The sequence below is a fragment of the Ustilaginoidea virens genome, chromosome 4, assembly GCF_000687475.1.
Source record: "Ustilaginoidea virens chromosome 4, complete sequence".
NCBI lineage: Eukaryota > Fungi > Ascomycota > Sordariomycetes > Hypocreales > Clavicipitaceae > Ustilaginoidea > Ustilaginoidea virens.
In genome coordinates, this window is record NC_057319.1 from 3440061 (window position 1) to 3459860 (window position 19800).

The 19800-nt window shown below is 53.1% G+C and overlaps 7 protein-coding genes across 7 annotated transcripts; 5 read left to right on the top strand and 2 right to left on the bottom strand.

Moving 5' to 3' along the window:
* Window positions 1-742: 742 nt before the first annotated feature.
* Window positions 743-1517, top strand: UV8b_05413 (uncharacterized protein; the record flags this gene model as incomplete). Its single annotated transcript, XM_043142910.1, has 4 exons — window positions 743-914; window positions 1009-1096; window positions 1155-1288; window positions 1369-1517. 4 exons carry the CDS (start codon window positions 743-745, stop codon window positions 1515-1517), a joined length of 543 nt encoding a protein of 180 aa, XP_042998843.1.
* Window positions 1518-2329: 812 nt separating this feature from the next.
* UV8b_05414 (uncharacterized protein) lies at window positions 2330-3327 on the top strand (the record flags this gene model as incomplete). Its single annotated transcript, XM_043142911.1, has 2 exons — window positions 2330-2688; window positions 2793-3327. The coding sequence occupies 2 exons, from the start codon at window positions 2330-2332 to the stop codon at window positions 3325-3327; spliced, it is 894 nt and encodes a 297-aa protein (XP_042998844.1).
* A 60-nt stretch (window positions 3328-3387) lies between these two features.
* On the bottom strand, window positions 3388-3703 carry UV8b_05415 (uncharacterized protein; the record flags this gene model as incomplete). Its single annotated transcript, XM_043142912.1, has 2 exons — window positions 3388-3612; window positions 3695-3703. 2 exons carry the CDS (start codon window positions 3701-3703, stop codon window positions 3388-3390), a joined length of 234 nt encoding a protein of 77 aa, XP_042998845.1.
* A 513-nt stretch (window positions 3704-4216) lies between these two features.
* On the bottom strand, window positions 4217-6112 carry UV8b_05416 (uncharacterized protein; the record flags this gene model as incomplete). Its single annotated transcript, XM_043142913.1, has 4 exons — window positions 4217-4573; window positions 4653-5354; window positions 5476-5722; window positions 6018-6112. The coding sequence occupies 4 exons, from the start codon at window positions 6110-6112 to the stop codon at window positions 4217-4219; spliced, it is 1401 nt and encodes a 466-aa protein (XP_042998846.1).
* Window positions 6113-7956: 1844 nt separating this feature from the next.
* Window positions 7957-11092, top strand: UV8b_05417 (uncharacterized protein; the record flags this gene model as incomplete). Its single annotated transcript, XM_043142914.1, has 3 exons — window positions 7957-8075; window positions 8172-10285; window positions 10359-11092. 3 exons carry the CDS (start codon window positions 7957-7959, stop codon window positions 11090-11092), a joined length of 2967 nt encoding a protein of 988 aa, XP_042998847.1.
* A 1051-nt stretch (window positions 11093-12143) lies between these two features.
* Window positions 12144-15074, top strand: UV8b_05418 (uncharacterized protein; the record flags this gene model as incomplete). The annotated part of the gene is made up of 3 exons (XM_043142915.1): window positions 12144-12372; window positions 12459-13192; window positions 13308-15074. The coding sequence occupies 3 exons, from the start codon at window positions 12144-12146 to the stop codon at window positions 15072-15074; spliced, it is 2730 nt and encodes a 909-aa protein (XP_042998848.1).
* Window positions 15075-15946: 872 nt separating this feature from the next.
* UV8b_05419 (uncharacterized protein) lies at window positions 15947-18114 on the top strand (the record flags this gene model as incomplete). Its single annotated transcript, XM_043142916.1, has 6 exons — window positions 15947-16284; window positions 16398-16641; window positions 16721-16868; window positions 16982-17087; window positions 17181-17540; window positions 17709-18114. 6 exons carry the CDS (start codon window positions 15947-15949, stop codon window positions 18112-18114), a joined length of 1602 nt encoding a protein of 533 aa, XP_042998849.1.
* Between the last annotated feature and the right edge of the window lie 1686 nt (window positions 18115-19800).

Consider the following 19800-nt stretch of genomic DNA (forward strand, 5'->3'; position numbering starts at 1 on the left):
TTGTTACAAGGTGGACTGGGGTTGATAGGCGAAGCTGCCCCGGGCACCCACTGAGAGTGCAAGTTGCTGGAGGTACATACGGTACGGAGTACATGCCTTATGTAATTGATGTTTACATCTGGCTATCGATTCAGGAACATGGCTGCCAATCAATTGACTCCCTTAGCGCAAGGACGCCCGGCAGGTGGGGCGGCAGGTCCACCCAGGGCCAGGCGCTGCAGTGGGTGCTGTGAGTGCGGAGTACATGTATGTACCAGACTCCAGACTTTATCAATTTATGTCAACTGCATGTACGGATAGGTACAACCTACCAGACATAGACAGACACTGGAGTCCTGGCTGGGCATTCGACATACCGCAAGGCATCACATCGAGTGGCCTGGCTATCCCGCGGGTTCAATGTCCACATATCAGAAGAATGCAGGCGAGTTCAGCTTGCAGGGGTTTACGGTCTCTGCCGTAGGCTCTCTACTCTCAATTTCTCAAGTGAAGCCTGCCGAGGACCCATTCAGATGCCCAATCGGCCATTGGAGTTAATCTGGTGGGGGCAATGGCAGGACCAAGACCAAGCCACTGACTAGTGGCGGCCCATGCATGGCTGGCTGATCAGAAACCTCAAAGTTCCACCATCCCAAGTGCCGTCACCAAACCTCGAGTTTTATTCGTTGGACACATTATAGCTCTCAGAAGTCTCCCATCATTTATTCTCGCGGCTTGCAGCTCGTGCTCATGCACGTCCAAGATGCCAAGCTCCCTACAGAAGACCCGCAAGCAAATCGCCAAGAAGCGCAATGGAGAAGTTAATGCCCTTCACGCCAAATCGAGGGACTCGATGCGCCTGCACAAAGCTGGAGTCCGAGACCAGAGATTAGAAAAGCTCGCGGCTGCTAGAGCTAGGAGGGAACAACCCATTGGTACGGGCCAATGTTTTAGTCAATTGATGTTCACCACATTTTTTCGCTCCGCCCATGTCCTTTGCTGGGGCAACTTTCTGACAGGCTCTGTTAGTTGATCGAGTGGCATTCTTCCAGCAGTGTCTCGCTGAAAAGGATAATATGCCCTTTGGCGTGGAAGCTGTTCAGTCCTCGATCCAAAAGTGAGACCAAACGTGATCTTCCACCACCCCATGATGACAGGTGCTCAGATTTCGACAGGTTTATTCATCAATATGACGAGGAATATGACTCCATCAAAAAGGTCCGGCGTCCAGGTCGACCCGCCAGTGCCAGAGAGGACATTCTAAAGGCGAAGATGGGTGCGTTGGAAATAGAGTATCAGAGAGGTTTCGGTTCGTTGCATCCCATCCCCTCCCTCCCCCCCCCCTTCCGATTCTTCCTCCTGAATCAACTGTGACTCATATCCGTTCAGTTCTCCCAGACTTCATGTCTGATCAAAGCGCAAAGCTTCTGGAAAATTGGAAGGGCGAATGGGCTTACTTGGCGACATTATCATGGATCAAACTATCGAGTGCTGGCCAGGTCAGACCAGCTGAATTTCCTTCAAAGGGCATTAGCTAAAACACGCTGCGCAATTGACATGCCTGTTGAGTTCGTGGGTGTGGCGCCGAGCTCAGAAGCAGCCCTGAGCCCAACTGGTGCAACAATCCTTTCGCAAACCGTGAAAATGCCCTCAGTGCCAGAGACAAAAGTTCCCACACAAGCGGGGGTTTCCGCTGTCAACGGCGGCACCAACGGCGCTTATTGATGCTATTTACTGCATCGCAGTTCCAGACAGCTACCGCAGGTTCTCACCGCAGGTTCCCGATCATTGTGAAGTCGAAAGTATGGCACCTGTCTTCAATGAACACAAGATAGATATTCAATGGGCCGCTTACCCTAACACAAAGGAGTGTTTCCGGCGTTGGAAGGAAACAGGTTATCAATCTCTTTTGGAGCCGTGGAAACTTTAACGAGGGGCGGATACTGTAGTGATTTTTCTGCCCATCAGATGAGGCAATGCTTGCAAGAGGAAAGTGATGCACCGAGGCCAATATCATTGAAACCGCACGAAGAACATGAACAATACACTCTCGCCTCTCCCTAATGGGTTTTTGTTTCTTTTACCCCCGCCAAACAAGTTACGCCAGAATCCGACATTTGTTGCCTTCTGTCCATTCTGATTCTGTCGAAACTCTCCACCTTCCACCGCCCCATGAAGGTCACGTGCTCCCAAGCACCCCTTGTTGATCCATTCCGCTACGCTAGCTGGTTTCGGGCCTACGGCCCCCTTCAGAAAGCAGCTTCTAAAAATTTCGGAGCTGCTCTCGTCCACGCTCAACTTTTTTCCCGCTGTACTCCGTACGATCAATCGTGTTGCATACGCCATCAAAATGTTCGCTCTTCGAAGATTTGCGCGATCAACCCCTCGGGCCATGACCCGCCTCACCAGCGCTTCGTTGCGATCTGGTGTTGCCCGCCCTAGCTCCTTGGTGACAACTCGGGTTGTGAGCGTTGGACCGGCAGCTCGTGCTGCTTTCTCAACAACTGTCGGTCGCCGCGCCGCTGACGGCGAGACTGATGAAGAGCTCTCTGCCAAGCTGGAAAGTGAGATTCAGATTGAAGAAGAGATGAGGGCTCAGGAGCAGCAACCAGCCAGCATCCAAGATTTTTTGGAAAATACCCCCTTCAAGCTGCTTGACACCCCTGGACAAGAGGTAGTCAAGTTGGTCCGTGATTTCGGCGACGAAAAGTAAGTCGACGCCGTTGAGGTTTCTGCGCTGCCCTGGTTTTTTAGTGCTGCATATGGGCCAGGGATGAAATCAAATCTTGCTGACCGGAACACGTGTGCTTCAGGATCACTGTTAGCTTTTCAATCGCCGACATCACCAGCTACGACCCCTACTCGGATGAAGCCGCTTTGGAGGAAGAAGAGTTTGAAGACGCGGCACAGTCTCCCGGCAAGCAGGCTGATACCTCTGGCCGCCCTGAGGAGGAGATTGAGGAGGCAGAGGACGAGCTCGATGACGAGGCCGCTGCCCCCATCAACCTGTCCATCATCGTTGAGAAGCCCGGCAAGACTGCTGGTGCCCTGAACATTGACGCCATCGCCCAGCACGGCAACATCGTCGTCGAAAACTTGTTCTTCTACGAAGACGCCAAGGTCGCCAAGATCGAGAGTCCCGAATACGCCCAGAAGCGCGCTGACGTCTATCCTGGCCCTCCCTTTGGCAGCCTCGACGAGGACTTGCAAGTCCTGATGGAGCGCTTCCTCGAGGAGCGTGGCATAACGCAAGCCTTGGCCGTCTTTGTTCCTGACTACGTCGATGCCAAGGAACAGAGAGAGTACATCCGATGGTTGAACCAAGTCAAGGGCTTTGTCGATGCCTAGGCGCAAATAGGACGGCGGCAACTGTAACAATACGTGTAAATCACCTCACCCATCTCCACTTCACTGGCCCTTCCCTGGCCTTGCCATCTGGACAGAAGCGGATCTTGGGGCGCATGGTTCAATTGAATCTTGTCTTGGTATGCTGACTGACGTTTTTATTCTCAACTTGAAGTCGTTTTGGAAGAGACGGATCAAGCCCGCGTCAATCGCTCCATGAGGACAAAATGGAGCTCGATCTGTAATAATATGCACAGTGCAAATCTGCTTGTCAAATGATGGGGAAACCTTCAAATAAGCTTTTTAGCGGGGATTTGTGGATGATGTGAAGAAATTCTCTGAAACAACTTCCAACGTCTATGTACCGTACCTGCGTCATGTGGTGAATCATGCTGTCTGAACACACAAAGAGCTGGAATCTGACGACTACTAGTCACGGGGTTTGAGGTCCAAACACCGCCTCTTGCTGATGCACCTCGAGGTGATCCGTCTCAAGACTTGCCCAACGCTGAGAAAATCCACCCGCTGCTCAGCAACCCAGCCCTTGACCAAGAAAAAAAAAAAAAAAAGACACAGAGATGAAAACCGCAAGCCCCAACGATTGACTCGTCAAAGAATGAAAGCTGGGAATGCATGTGTTGCTAAGCGCTTAGTGCATCAAGGCCTTGGTCGGTAGTGGCGAGCAAACACTGAATGCTGAAGCTGCAGAGTCTATGATTTCCCCATCAGGCCATGCACTACATGTGTTGTAGATTTTCTGTTTTCTTTCTGTCTTTCTTTCTTTCTTTTCTTTTCTTATTTTTTCAAAAAAAAAAAAAAAAGCAGAAAAAAAAGAAAGAAGATATGAGAAACCGAAACCATGCACTCATCAAGGCATAGTATCGTAGGGTCTTCACGCTATGCCCTCCATTGACCACTCGCCCTTCTGGGCCCGTTCTATAACCTGCTTGCCCTTTGCCGTTAGGTCTGGCTTGCCGCCGTTGCCTACAGTGTGCTCAAAAAAGACGGGCTGCCAGGTTACATTGTTCTTTTCACGCTCACGGGCCTTGGCTCGCTGTTGTTCTTCGAGCTCCACCTTGATGTCGGTGGCTTTGGAGTATTGTTTGGCGAGAATGGCTTTGGTGACACCTCCCCAGAGTGTGAGGGATTCGTTGGGACGTTGCTTGTCTTCGGGAGGAAGTATCTTGGACGCGACGTGCAGAGGGGCGAGATCGATAATTGTGTATTGATGCTCAGGAGGAACGGATTTCTTACCACGTCAGTCAGCGTTGGGGACCACCGTGAAAGCAAACAGGGGCAAATCGGGGAGGCGCGTAAATGTGACTTACAAGTGGTTTGGATCCCAGCGTGAAAACCACCTTCTCCCGCCATGGGCCGCTTAAGCGAGCGAGCACATCTTCTTCGGCAACATCCTGGACCCGAGACTTGTCGTCGTTTTCGGGATCGTACCTGAAGATGACGCCGTCAATCTTGTTTGTGGTCCGGCCTAGCCAACCCTCGTCCACGTAGTGAAGAATGGCCTTTATTTTGGTCTCGGGACAGGTGATGTAGGCCATTTCGCTGACCGATACGCTGAGAGAGCCGCGCAATATGCCGCCAAGATGAGCAGCTGGATGCGTCAGTTGGTAAGTCTCACCACCAAACTTATCCAACGAGATGAAAATGCCCATGTTGTGCTCGCCGGGCAGGACCTTGACAGAAGTGCCCGTGAACTTGGCCGTGATCTGGTCAAACCCTCGAGCTGTCAGGCCCCTGTCGGGGCACGCGATGTGGAACGCGCTCACCGGAGGGTGGTGGGATGTTTGTTCGGTAAGATACGAAACCCGAATCCGCTTGCTATCTGGTGTTGAGGTGCCGTGTTTGGGCACGGAAAGCGAGACGTTCGACTCGCTTTTGTCGCTTTTGTCGCTCTTGTCGCTTTTTGGAGGTACTTTGAAGCTTCGCAGGGAGGCCTTATCCGAGCCTGATGCAGAGAAATTCAGCTCGGCCGTTTCGATTCTCGGCGCATTGTCTTCCGTTTCCCAGTTACACTGCCGACGTGATGACGTGTCAGCAACCGCAAATTCACGGCCCATGACTTCTCCTCTTCAACCACCCGCACTCCGGCGCTCCATACAATGATGGCTTGCATAAGTGCTGCATGCAACATACCCTGAAGAATTCACCCAAGCAGGAGTTGTATGGTTTACAGGGCTTGCCCTTGGCATATTTCAGGTCTTTTGTCAGCCAAAAGCGAATCACTTCCAGCATACGGTCGAGGGGCTCGTCTGAGGTACCGATAGCGACGAAGGCGTTGGGGGCGTCGAGATAAGTCCAATATTCGAGGTTCGGGGTTGGCTCCAGAAGCTGCGAAGGAAGGGAGAACCTAACAGAGGCGAGATCGGAGACGCCGATGAACCTGGCTCCTCAGCAATATCAGCTAACTCATGCCTTTCTCTCGTAGACACAATGCGAACATGAGTGTCTGCCGTCCTCATCTCATCTTCGGCAACGGCATCGCAGACGATTGCATCGCTGCATCTGTTCTGGCTCAGAAGTCGCCCGTTGAGATTTGTAGGGTTCGAGTTTTGCGCGGTAGTATTGGTCAGAGGAAACGCTGCTCCATCTCGCGCTTGGCGACGAAATGAGCGCTCGGGGGGTTGGAAAAGAAATAATTTACAAAAAAAAAAAAAAAAAAAAAAAGCGGCACGTACTTCTTCAAGATTCCTAGAAACGTTCGCAACTTGGAGCCATCATTCTGCGTTTCGTCCGGCGCATCGACCTTGGACGGTGCTGTCGATGACGACATGGCAATAAGACCTGCCTCCCTCAATGAGGCTATGCTCTATCGCCGCGAAGCTAGATGTTGCTGTGGAGTGCTTCAAGCGGACTTGCCGAGGTTGCGATGTTGAAATGGAGCTCGATCATGGAACCGCAATAGAGAACTATACTATATGTTGCTGTGAAAGCTACGCTTTGAAAGACCAAGTGCTTCGCCGCTGTGCAAAAGCAATATGACTATTTAGGCACGGAGATATTTCGAGATGGTGCTTGAGAAGAGGCGGCTATAGGTCTGTAAGTTGTTCAACGTTGAAGCGAAGCGCCTTTGCAGCGAACCCACCCCACGCCAGATAATGAAACAGGTCTGAGACTCTGAGGAGAACAAAAAGGATCAGAGGCTCGAGGTCAATGTGTGACGTCTGCGGGGCGGGGCGCGATTCAAAAAGGCCAATGAGCCACATGGAAAGCGAATTGGGGAGGCGGGCGGGGGGGGTCGAGGTGGGGCCAAGGTGGGGAACCAATCCCGAGCAACAGCAACGGAAAGCCTGGTGGGAGCCCCCCGAACAAGCTGATTTGATTGATGCAGGCCAAGGTGATTGATTAGCTCAGTCGAGCGAGATGTTGGAGCCTTGGAGGCTGGGGGGTCGCACGGGGTCGAACGGCTGGTGAGAGCGCTGGGAACAGGGCGAACTCGCCGCCGACGGGGTCGGAAGCGATGCAGTTCAGCGGGTTTAGCGGTGGATCACAGGTGGATCACATGCGCGTCAAGCGTGATTAAGTTATCCGAGGAGCCCAGCCAATCAGCCGACCCACATGGGTGGCATGCTTTGAAGCTTGGCAGTTCCACGAATCCACGTGCACCACCTTGCTCTTTTGTACGTCTTGGGGTTCGCGGAAACTCTACGAGGCCAATGTACGGAGCATGGATATTTTTCAAATGTCGAAGCCAGGGCCATCTCGGGGCGAGGGTGGGCAAAGAGCTTCAGCAAGGGCCTTGACTCAATTCATGCCATATACGTGCAGTGCAAACCGTCCTGGGTCAGGTACCTCAGCTTCCCTTCCATGCTTGCGGGATAGAAGTTCAATCAACCGTTGACAGTTTCACTTCATCAAGCAGGAATCTCTCTAGCTCGACTCGGCACTGATTCAGCTCTGGGGCCCATCCTTCTCTTTTATCACCAAAGTCTTCCTTGTTTCCTGATGGCCTCGTCTCGTCTCGCTGACCATAGGTCCTGAGGTCCCAAGGTCCTGAGGCAGACTTTTTGCCTGTTTTGCAGTCGACAGGTAGGTAGACATGATCCGTTTTCAAAGGAACCAGAGCAAACTTGCTTCGAGAGGGACAAATAGATGCATTGCCCAGGGGAATGACGACGGAAACTTGGCCCGAAAAATAAAAGGAATGAATGTTACTCACGCCGTCTTGTTTCTTCTCCCTCCCAGCAACTCGGCTTCTGGGTCGATAGCCGCACAGTGTCAATCTGACTGGGGCCTTGTTCTCAAAACTGCCCAATGTCAGCTCAGCAGCACCCAGTGCTCCTAATAAATAACCTTGGGGTACTCCGTACATACAGAGTACTGACGAGACGTCTGGTCCTATGTAACAGATACCAGACAGTACGGAGTAATTAATGACTGGAGTATCAAGCCTGGCTGGGCGCTTCTGACATGACATGACGTCTGCCGTAAACAAACCCCCACTGTGTCCATGTGCGCTTCTGGCCGGAAACCACATGCATGCACCCAATCTGTCAGCCCCGTCAATCATCTCGAAAGCTGTCACATCATTTTGCGCAAACCTCTATCTTTCCTAGATACCCCTGTATCGCAAGAAATGCTTTCGCCCTTCCTGCGCAGTACTGATGCCTAGTAAACATGTCTAGCTTTTTGCGCACGAAGCAATCCGGGATATCGAATGATTTGTCGGCGAGCATACGTCCCGAACTCTTTTCTCCAGACGACCAAGCTCGTTATGGCATCAACTCTCAGATCAGGTTCGTCTTTGCTCAATTCCCCCCCGTTCAAATTCAACAGCCTTCTCCACGATAGAAGTGGCTACTTATATGGATGGAATGATCAAATTTTCACAGCTGTTTTGGGTATGACCCTGTCCAGTCACTGCTTGCCATTGGCACCAACGAAAGTAAATTCGGCCCCGGCAAGATCTACGTCTTTGGCCAAGGACGAGTGCAAAAAGTCCTGGACCCCCCTCGGTCGACCTCTCTACTTTTTTTACAATTTACCGCCAACAAACTCGTCAGTCTGGACCGGAATAACGAGGTTTCTGTTTGGGACTTGGACTCTGGGTCGCGCATCGCCTCCCAGGTTATCGCCGGACAGGTCGTGTCGCTGGTAACGGATCCAATGTTGGATTGGGCCTTCATCGGACTGCAGAGTGGCGATGTCGTGTCTTATGATCTTGACCGAAACAGCTTATCCAGAGCTTTCCGGCTTCCCAACTTTTGGCGGGAGAGGGGCCCTTCCTCCCGTGCGGCCACGCTGGTGTGCATGGCGATGCATCCCCGGGATATCGGGAAGCTGCTCCTGGGATACACACATGGTGCTGTCATCTACTCTTTCAAACAGAACAAAGCGGTCCATTTCTTCGAATACACCCTGCCGCCTGGTGCTCCCGGGGGCAGCAGCATAAGTGTAGACACGTGGCGCCGACCCCGACTTACACATGCTCTATGGCATCCTTCTGGGACTTTTATCGTTACCGCCCATGAGGACGGCAGCCTAGTTCTTTGGGATCCCAAAGAGGCAAAGTTGATTACTGCCAGGACCCTTCGAAATTTGAGCGTTGAGAAACCGACACCCACTACCGCAAACCCCACTTCCTCCGAGCCCTTCGGTAACGTCGAATGGTGTTGTAAAGATAATTGCGACGATACTGGACTGCTGGTATCTGGAGGGGAAGAACTAGGCACTTCGTCTAGAAACCTGACGTTCCTTGAACTGGGCTTGACACCAGTTTATGCGACATCATCCTGGCAGGTTCTAGCTGAATACTTTCGGGGCAAGCGGCAGATCACCTTGAGTTTGCCACCAGGCGCCCAAGCAGTCGACTTCATCTTGATTCCACGCTCATCTCCCCATTTTGCCGGGGCTCAAGATCCTGTTGCCATAATCACTCTCTTGTCATCCGGCGAACTCATCACTATGAGCTTCCCTTCGGGCTACCCCATCAGCCCGACGAACCAATTGCACCCTTCGATATTTTTTGTTCATCCTTTTGTCACAAAATTCAATGTTTCTAGCCTGGAGCGCCCTCGATGGTTGTCCATGATGGAGAAGCGAAGTCAAGGGGAGCCACTACTGAAAGGTGGCGCACAAGGCCCGAGGCCGAGAAAGAGATTTGAAGAGAGAACCATTATACAAGCTGCCCATGGGGACGGCACCATTCGAATATGGGACTCGGGCCATGCCGATGAAATCGAGAATAGCATGCAGTTGCAAGTTGACGTGGCACGCGCGCTTGACCGCTACGACGATATTGACGTTAGCGCCATGAGCCTGGCGGGCAACACTGGCGAATTCGTCGTTGGCACCCGTACCGGCGAGGCCATAGTCTTTCGATGGGGCGCAAACAGATTCTACGGGCGAGACCAACCGCAGCGACTGGATCCCAACCCCAAGGGTCTAACCGATATCAGCTCCAGAGCAGAATCCACGCTTAAGGAGGGTCTTCAACCCTTTGTTTTGTACGAAATGATGCAAGGTGCCGTCACCGCTGTTCAAGTGTCCAACGTGGGTTTCGTGGCAGTCGGGTCCGAACTTGGCTTTTTGACGCTGATCGACCTCCGGGGCCCCAGAGTCTTCTACCAAGCACCGATGACGGATTTTTCCAAGCAGGACAAGCGGTCTTCTTTCTTCAAGCGAGACCATCATCACGCCTCAAACGACGCACCCAAGAAGGAATGGCCTGTGGTCATAGAGTTTGGTGTCCTGACTCTGGACGAAGACAAGTATTCGAGTATCTGCTGCTTCGTTGGAACCAACCTGGGAAAAGTCATGACTTTCAAACTCCTGCCCTCTGGGGATGGCGCCTATTCAGCCCAATTAGCTGGCGTCGTGGCGTTTGAAGGACCCATCGTTTCGCTGTCTCCCATAGAGATCAATACCGGGAAGCCGGCCGTTGCCACTGGTGCTATAGTCGCGTCTTTGCGAGAAGGGAAGCAAATTCACGGGGCTCTGGTTGCCGGTACGTGATGGCGCGGCGAACTTGCCCCCCCTTTTCCTCCCCCCCTCGTGACTGACTGACACAACTATTACAGTGACCCAATCAGAAATCAGAGTCTTCAAACCAGCGAACTCCAAGGGCGCTTGCAGAGAGTTTGATGATGTGCTGTGTGATGCTGCTTCAGTGGCCGAATTGGAACTCCAGGGGTTCGCAGTCGTGGCTATCTTGGGTGACCGGACCGCCCGTGCGTATTCGCTACCGGCGTTGAAGGAAATCGGCAAGGCGAACCTCCCAATGATAGATTCAAGTCGAATCACATCGGCGGTGGTGACGCCAACTGGCGACGTATTTGCCTGGACCGGCCCCAGCGAGTTGGCTGTAATCCACGTTTGGGGAACCGGGAAGGCACTTCAGCAGTCACCAGACACAATGGTCAATCCTAAACTCGAGAGCCCCCCACGACCTACCATTTCCAACCTGCAGTGGATTTCCGGCACGCAGTATGTCTCTCCCCTGGACTTGGACCTCTTGGTTGGTGGGCCGGACAGGCCGGCGAGCAAGAGGATGCTGGAAGCTGCTGCAGCAGAGCGGCGAGCCGCAGCAGGGGGCACAGCGACGGTTGCAGCAGCCGCTGGAAGCAGCCAGGAGAGCTGGGGCCAGTACTTGAGCCGCCAACTTACCGAAAGAACGGAAAAATTGAACATTATGAGTGACGGCATGGACAATCTGCAGCAGCAGAGCCAAGGTTGGGCAGACGATGTGAACAAATTCATGGGAAAACAAAAAAGGAATCTGGTCATGGGAAGCATCAAGCGCAAATTTTTCTGAGGAGGTAAAAGAAAGAGCCACGGCCGGCAGTTGTGATGGTGATGAGCGGACGTTTTGGTGATGGAAGCTGAGCAATATTCCCAGCTCTTCCCCAACATTCCCCAACATTCCCTTGAGACAGAAATGTCAAGGCATTCACACATCGCGCCTACCTGCTGAACCATGAAGCCCAATTGGACGGTGAAAGCTGTCCAAGTTCCGCCAAGAGGAAAGCTCGCTTATTCGACGGTCTGATCGTTGTCCACCAAGGCCAAGGAAGGACAAGAAAATCCCGCCTCACCCGTCCAATATTAAGGGCTATGACTGTGGGACGTACATGCCTGCTAATCGATGAATTACTTGGCTAGGTAGGTAGTTGGACTGGCGACTGCACTCTGCAACACGGATGGAGCTGAGCTTCTCCGCAAATTTCCTCTCACCTTGACAACTGGCATCTAGAAAAGCCTTTGGGTACCTCCTACCTTCTAAGCAGGCGCATGCCAACATGCCTAGACACAATACATTGGCCAGCCCACAGTCACAAAATCACAGACTACCCACAATCCCGGCGTTATCATGGCCCTCTGCACCGCAGGCCGCGGGAGGTAACGGAGCACTGCGCGCCGTTTCAGCGGTCTCATCTGATCGCTGGTCTAGTCAGCCAGACCGTGGCGGCCATTAGTTCCCCGGCAGTCTGCCGTGGCGACCAAACAAAGCCTTTTGTGTGGAGGTGGAGTTCAGAGTTGGCCAACCCCCTCCGTTGAGTCCTCTTTCCCTGTCGAATCTTAACGTGAACCGAGGTTCCGGAGGTGCAGCAGATAGCAATGCGGCACTGTAGCATTGACTTGCTGCATTCGGTCCGGTACAACCTGCTGTGCGTCAGTGGGAGTGACCAGGTATCTGATTGATTCCGAGCTTTGCTCTCAACATAAATCTGCGCATCACATCGCGTTTGCTTTTGGTATCTCGACTGCGACTCGTCGAGAAGAAACCTTCCCGAGTGCCATCTTCTGGCCAGTGAGCAGTCTGGTAGGCATATTCACAGCATACTCCTGCCTGGGTCATCAAATCGATGAAACGAATCGGCTTCGTTCACTTGCTGGTGTCGTGGGGGACATGTCTGGCAGCCCTTATGAAGGCAAATGGCTCCGACTCGCTTGCCCACTGCCCTGGGTACAAGGCTTTTAACGTGACGACGTCTGGTAACCATATTCAAGCTGACCTGCGCCTCGCCGGCGCGAGGTGTAACGCGTACGGCAAGGATCTCGACAACCTGAAGCTTGAAGTCGCAGTCGAGACATGTAAGTATGGTGGTTGGTTGCCACCGCGTCGGCAGAGGTTTTCGGACAGTAGAAGAGCGAAGGATTGACATTGTGAAATGCATCAGCGAACAGAATCCATGTCAAGATTTACGACGCAGCTGAGCAAATCTATCAAGTTCCAGAGTCGGTATTCCCACGACCCAAGCCAATCGAGCACAGTGAGGAAAAGGACGCCCTGAAGTTTGATTACGAGGGCAATCCATTCTCTTTCCGCATTGTTCGAACCCATGATGGTCAAGTTCTCTTCGACTCTTCTGCTGCAGTTTTAGTCATTGAGGATCAGTATCTGCGGCTGCGGACTCATCTCCCTGATGAAGCGAACCTGTATGGCCTTGGCGAGCACTCTGATTCCTTCCGCCTGAGCACGTCCAACTATACCCGAACACTGTGGAACGCTGATGTGCCTTCTATTCCCAATAATCAGAACCTTTACGGGAGTCATCCCATTTACATTGAACACCGGAAGACGGCATCTCATGGCGTGTTTATGCTCAACTCCAACGGCATGGATGTCTTTATCGACAAAGGGGAAGCGGGTCAGTACCTAGAATACAACATCCTCGGCGGCGTTTTGGACTTGTTTTTCATGGCTGGTCCTACGCCCGTTGATGTGGTTAGGCAATATTCTGAAGTTGCTGGCCTTCCTGTAACAATTCCGTACTCGGCTCTTGGATTCCACCAATGTCGCTGGGGTTATCGAGACGTGTTCGACGTTGTCGAGGTTGTGTACAATTACAGCAAAGCCGAAATACCACTGGAGGCCATGTGGACCGATATTGACTACATGGATGGTCGGACGGTTAGTTTCTTGACTACCATCAGAGAAATGGGAGGGGGCAAAAAAAAAAACAAAATTAAAAACAAGAGGTCCCTTTGCTCCTTGTAGTTTGCAGGCTAACTCTTCATTGGTTTAGGTCTTCTCTGTCGACCCTCAAAGATTCCCGATGAATATGATGCGCGAGCTTGTGGCCCACCTTCATGCGAGCAAACAAAAGTATGTGCTTATGGTTGATCCTGCTGTTGCGGTGAAGAACTACGGCCCGTACAACAACGGTGTGAAAGATGACATTTTCCTTTTGAACGCTACCAAAGACATATTCCACGGCGTTGTTTGGCCTGGCCTTGCTGCGTACCCAGATTGGTTCGCAAACGGAGTTCAAGAGTACTGGACCAAGGAATTTTCCCGCTTCTTCTCCCCAGAGACGGGAATCGACATTGACTTCTTATGGATCGACATGAATGAGCCAGCCAACTTTTGCGATTACCCGTGTCTCGACCCTATTGCAGCCTCCAAAGGCTATCCCCCGCCTGCTCCTGCGGTTCGCATACCACCTCGTCCGCTCCCAGGCTGGCCATGCGACTTTCAACCACCTGGTACTAGCTGTAAGAAATTGAACTTGAACTTGGGGCAGCGAGCTTCGCTATCGAGGGAGCAAAAGCATGCGCCCAATGGACAGACAAGCGCCTTATTCGAAGCACAATCGTCTGGTGCACAGGTTTCTCGCGCTGACAGACGGAAAGGCCTGCCTGGCCGCGAATTGGTAGAGCCTCGGTACAAGATTCACAACACTTGGGGACCGTTGCCGCAAAAGAGTATCAATACCAGCTTGATTCATCACAACGGACTCTGCTTGTTTGACACGCACAATCTTTACGGAAGCATGATGTCGGCCGTATCTCGTGCAGCCATGCTCAGCCGTCGACCTACGAAGCGGCCACTGGTGATTACGCGCTCAACCTTTGCTGGTGCCGGTGCTCATGTCTCCCACTGGCTGGGGGATAACGACTCGGACTGGCCGCATTATCGTTGGAGCATTCGCGGGATGCTGCAATTCGCGTCCATCTTTCAGGTCTCCATGGTGGGCTCAGACGTTTGCGGGTTCAACGGCAACACGAGCGAAGAGCTCTGTGCCAGGTGGGCCATGCTGGGAGCCTTTCAGCCATTCTACCGCAATCACAACGCGGAAGGGCAGGTTGACCAAGAGTTTTACCGCTGGAAGTCGGTCGCGAAAGCCGCTCGCAAGGCCATGGATATCAGATACCGACTGCTCGACTACTTTTACACGGCAATGATGCGGCAGAGCCGCGACGGCACACCGGCCATCAATCCAATGTTCTACATCTATCCCGAGGACGAGAACACGTATGGTCTCGAGCTGCAGTTTTTCTGGGGGCCATCACTGCTCGTAGCTCCTGTATCAGAGCAGGGCTCCACGAGCGTGGACATTTACCTACCCGATGACATCTTGTACGACTTTTACACACATGAGCAGATCCGAGGACAAAGACGGGCCATGACCAAGGCCAACCAGACCCTCACAGATATTCCGTTGTACCTTCGCGGGGGTGTCATTGTTCCCCTCCGTGTCAAATCAGCCATGACTACTGCCGAGCTCCGAGAGCAAGACTTTGAGTTGATTGTCCCGGTCGGCAAGGATGGCGCGGCCGAGGGCAGCCTGTACTTGGACGACGGCGAAAGCCTGAAGCCAGACGCAATCTCCAGCATCGAGTTCAGGTATGAAAAGGGCCGACTTGACATGGATGGATCGTTCGAGTACAAGACCAAAGCCAAGTTGACCAAGGTTACGGTGTTGGGGGCAAAGACGCCGAATGGTTGGGCCAGCACCTGCATCACTCTGGATAAGCCTCTGGAACAGCCATTCTCGGTGAAATTGTGGTAGAGCGGGCGCGCGCGCAAGCATGGCACATGAGCCCAAGGCCCCCTCCCGGCCCCCTCCCCCCCCCTCTCTTTCCTTTCTTTATTTTTTCCATCCTTTTTTTCTGTTTTTTTTCCCTTTCCTCGGAACAACCGGATGCTGCGCAATCTGAAAGAATGAAGAAAGATTCCGGGGTGCCCCCGGAGTCTGGACCCAGGTTGGTTGCTGTTAGAACTTGTCAAAACTTAGCATGCCGGGGGTGGCTGGCGCCACGCACCAATTTGAGCTCGTCAAAGTATGCAAATGCCGGTGGGCCTTGATCGGCAGGGCGGCAGGGATGTTCGGTGAAGCCACTGAGCAGTGTGGGCGCTGCGGCAGGTATGTAGCGTCCTGGTCTCGGAGGGCCCGAGGAGTCAGTCAAGGATCGATTGACTGATATGTAGGATAAGGGTTAGAAGTCAATGAAAAAAGAAGAGGTCTAGGCGCCGCAGTTCTCGCCAACAAGCCTTTGGATGCTTTCGCGACGAGTCTCCGTGTGGGAACAACGTTCCAAGGCTAGTCCGTACGGAGTACGTCCGTAGTTGAAGCGAAAATTTGCAAAAGTTACACAGACGCCCGACTCCCGAGGTCATACGGACACTTTTGCTCACAGTCGAGGGCCTGCTAGCAGGGCAAGGGAAGCTGGAACTTTTCGGAATTCGAGGGACTGACCAGACAGCAACAACGCTTGAGCAGGTACGCAAATACGTCATCCAGATCCTGGGTAACAGCCAACCCTGAACGCTCCCGCGGCCCCGGCCGTTGCATGTGGAGGCTAGGCAGTGGCGCGCAGAGCTAAAAGCGCTTCCTTGCCCGGTCCGTGAAACCCCATCGATCGATCCCATCTTCAAACCACCATGGCGGAAAAGCTGCAATCAATCGCCGAGGACGGCAGCCACCATGTCAACCCTGAAAATCGGCAGCCTCCGCAACCTGCCGAGCACGGCACCAGGTTTAGAGATTCCGACCACCTGAGGCGCGCCCTGTCTGCGCGGCAGGTCCAGATGATTGCGATAGGAGGCACCATTGGCACGGGCTTGTTTCTGGGCACGGGCAAGTCCCTGGCAACGGGCGGTCCTGCATCGTTGCTGTTGGCTTACGCCATCACGGGCGCCATCATCTTCCTCACCATGCTGTCCTTGGGCGAAATGGTCGCCTTTATCCCGGTTGCCGGAAGCTTCTGCTCCTTTTCAGGGTAAGGATCTGCCCGCGGGGAAACCAAGTCGAGCGACCCGGGAGCGAATCGAGATGGTGTCGCGGGTGTCTGGTTCAAACACGCTAACTCGAAGGGGAGGGGGGAAAACTCAGGCGGTTCGTTGACGATGCTTTCGGCTTTGCCCTGACCTGGAATTACTGGTTCAACGACGCAATCTCTACCGCGGCCGACCTGGTAGCCCTCCAACTAGTGCTGCAGTACTGGTCGGAAAGCTTTCCCGGCTGGGCGATGAGCTTGGTGCTCTGGGCTGCCCTGATCGCCGTCAACGTCGCCACCGTCAAGGCCTATGGTGAGCTGGAGTACTGGCTGAGTCTTCTGAAAGTAATCACCATCATCGTGAGTCGCGCGCTGCCCGCTCGCCGGGGAACTTGGAACTGAAACTCGGGGCGGGGGGGGGGGGGGGGGGGGCGCCAAGGTTTTCATCGTCATCGGCCTGGTTGTCAACTGCGGCGGTAACCGAAGCGGTCATTACATTGGCTTGGAAAACTGGCATCTCCCTGGTGCTCCCTTTGTGGGAGGGCTTGGCGGCTTTGCGTCGGTTTTTGTCACAGCTTCGTTTTCCTGTAAGCTTGTTTCCCCCTTTTTTTTTCTCTCCTTTTTTTGTCGTTTTTTTTGGCCTTCCTTTCTCTTCTTTGATCCAGAGGCTGAAAACTGACCGGCATTCTCCCGCTGCAAGATGGCGGCACAGAATCCATTGCTATTACCGCCGGAGAGACCAAGAACCCTACCAAGACCATGCCTCGCGTCGTAAAGAATGTGTTTTGGCGAATCCTCTTGTTCTAGTATGTCTTCGAGCCTACTGTTGGGATATTTCGGACAACCCACCCTTTTGCGCGGACGAGACGGAGCTGACAAAGTCTTTGCCGATTTTTTAGCGTCCTCTCGGTTCTTTTCATCGGCCTCAACGTGCCCTATACGTATCCCAACCTGAGCACCAAGAAGAGCAGCACGTCGCCCTTTACGATTGTGTTTGAAATGGCGGGCGCCAGCGCTGCCGGGAGCGTGATGAACGCAGTGATTCTGACGAGCGTCGTGTCCGGCGGCAACCACTCCTTGTTTGCGGCGGTCCGGTTGCTGTACACCTTGTCCATGGAGGGACACGCACCCAAGCCGTTTGGCAAGCTGAACAGAAATCAGGTGCCGTGGGTAGCTGTGCTCGGAACAGGGTTCATCTCGGGACTCTTTTTCGGATCCAGCTTTATCGGGGCCGGGCAGCTCTGGTCATGGTTACAAAAGTGAGCGCCAGCGAATTGTCCCCTTTTTGCCGTTCCGCCCCCTTTTTCCCCGTTCCGCCCCCTTTTCCCCTGCTCCGTCCCCTTCTTTCGCTTTAGGTTTGATCAATCCATTCCCGCCTTTGATGGGCTAACAAGAACCGCGCGATCCCCCCCCCCCCCGGCCACCAGTCTGGTGGGTGTTTCAAACCAGCTCGCCTGGACCGCCATCGGCATCGCGTCTATCCGCTTCAGGGCCGGTCTCGAGCGCCAAGGCAAAACGCACCTGCTCCCCTTCAAGAACTGGGCATACCCTTACGGACCGTGGGCAACCGTCGTGCTCAACTGCTTCCTCGTTCTGGTACAGGGCTGGAGCTGCTTCAGCCCTAGGTTTGACGCCGTCAGCTTCCTGAGCTTCTACATTGAGCTGCCCATCATGCTTGCCATGTACCTGGGGTGGAAATTCATCAAGGGGACCAAGATTGTCGGGCTGGAGGAAATGGACCTGGTGACGGACGTCTATACGGCTGAGGAGACGGAGCCGGAAAAGAAGCGGTGGCAATCGCGAGCGGAGAGAGTGCTCGGTTGGTTGTTCTGAGAGGATGGACAGAACACGACGTGCGAAGGGAAAAAAAAAACACGATATGCGATGTGCAATGTGCAATATACCGGGTGAAATTGAGATTTAGAGCCGTCGTGATTATTTTCTTGGAATGCGCTGCACAGCGTGTCAGCGTGTAAATCAAGTTTTTTTTTTTTTTTTTTTTTTTTTTTTTTTCCATCTCTTCTCCTTTTCAATTTTTTCCCCCGTTTCTTTTCTTTTTCTTTTTTTCGCTCTTCTTTTGCCATCTCCCGCTTGATTGCCTACTTGCCTACCTACCTTGGGTACCTTTATAGCCACTCTTGTTCTAGTAGTACCAATTTATTGGACGATCGACATGGAAATGATGTCTGGTGGGCCGGATATTCTCTTGCTTTCTTTTTTTCTCCCCTCTTCTTTTTCCCTCCCTTTCCTTTTTTTTTTTTTTTTTTTTTTTTCTTCCGCAAGCGAAGCCTTGTTCTGGCAAGTCCAGTCGGTCAATAAGTAGTTCGACCCAGCCCCTCTGTCAGCTTGGAAAGCGGACTGGTCCGATTGTCCTTGGAGATTGGTTTCAAAATGTCGCACATGGCTACACCACGTTGACACGACTCCGTTGACACATGCCAACCGGTAGGAGGTATGTACCTGGTAGATACAGTACCTGCAGCTGGGTCTGCTTGCACGGCAATGTTTTTCAAGGCTGAAGACTGAATCTGAATCGCTGCGGGGTGTGTATGCTCACGTACTCTGTACTCGGCCCCGCCAACGGGGAGGGAGCAAGATCGGGTACTGTGAACACAAGACTTTCTTGCTTGTTCTTTCCTTGTTGCTGCTGCTCTTTCCTTTTTGCTTGATTTTTCTTATTTCTGCTTTTCTTTTCTTTTTTCCCTCCCTTTTCTCCACTTCTTTCCCCCCCCCCCCCCCCCCCTCTTTTTGCGCCTTTTCTTTTTCTTTTTGCCCGACATCTCTGACTGACACCCTGGAGAGCAGCCAGGGCCTTGTGCGAATCAAGGTCTCCTCGATTCAGACGAGACTTGTCACTTCTCTTCCTCTACACCCCCTCCTCCTCTTCGGTTTCTTCAGTCTGCGCGTCTTCAATATTGACTCCACCATCATCTTCACCAGGGCCTGGTGGCGCTGCAATGCAAGAATTTCCCACGTGCGCCAGGTATGTGCGAAATGACTGATCTCCTAATCCTTCTGCCTCTGGCTTGCAGCGGTCTCACGTTGGTCTGCTACGTCACGGATCAGATAGCAGTCAACCATTAGACTGGCTCCATCGAGCCAGGGGGCTGGCTCATGGCTCACGTTGGGCATGATGGGGATAGGCCGACGCAGAGATGCCCCATCTGTCCCAACACCCCCCTGCCTGATGACTCGATGCGAACCATGTATCCATCGTAGATGGCAGGAAAATATCGAGCAGGTAGCCTTGAAAAAGCAATGCAGCATTGTCAGCCCCAAATCCACTTTTCGTCGTCCAAGGCCTCCCATGAAGAATGGCGTTTCACTGCACAGGCCCACTCTCAGCCGGCAATGATTCCAAGCCACCACCACCACCGCCAGCGCATCTAAAGTCTAACGCCATCCGGATTTAGGAGGGGGGTGATCTGGTTCCTGCGCATCGCAACGGTGGCTGCTCCATGTCGCTGAAGGGCTGCCGGACGGATTTCCAACTCCACCGCCATGCAGTCCTGGTGGGGG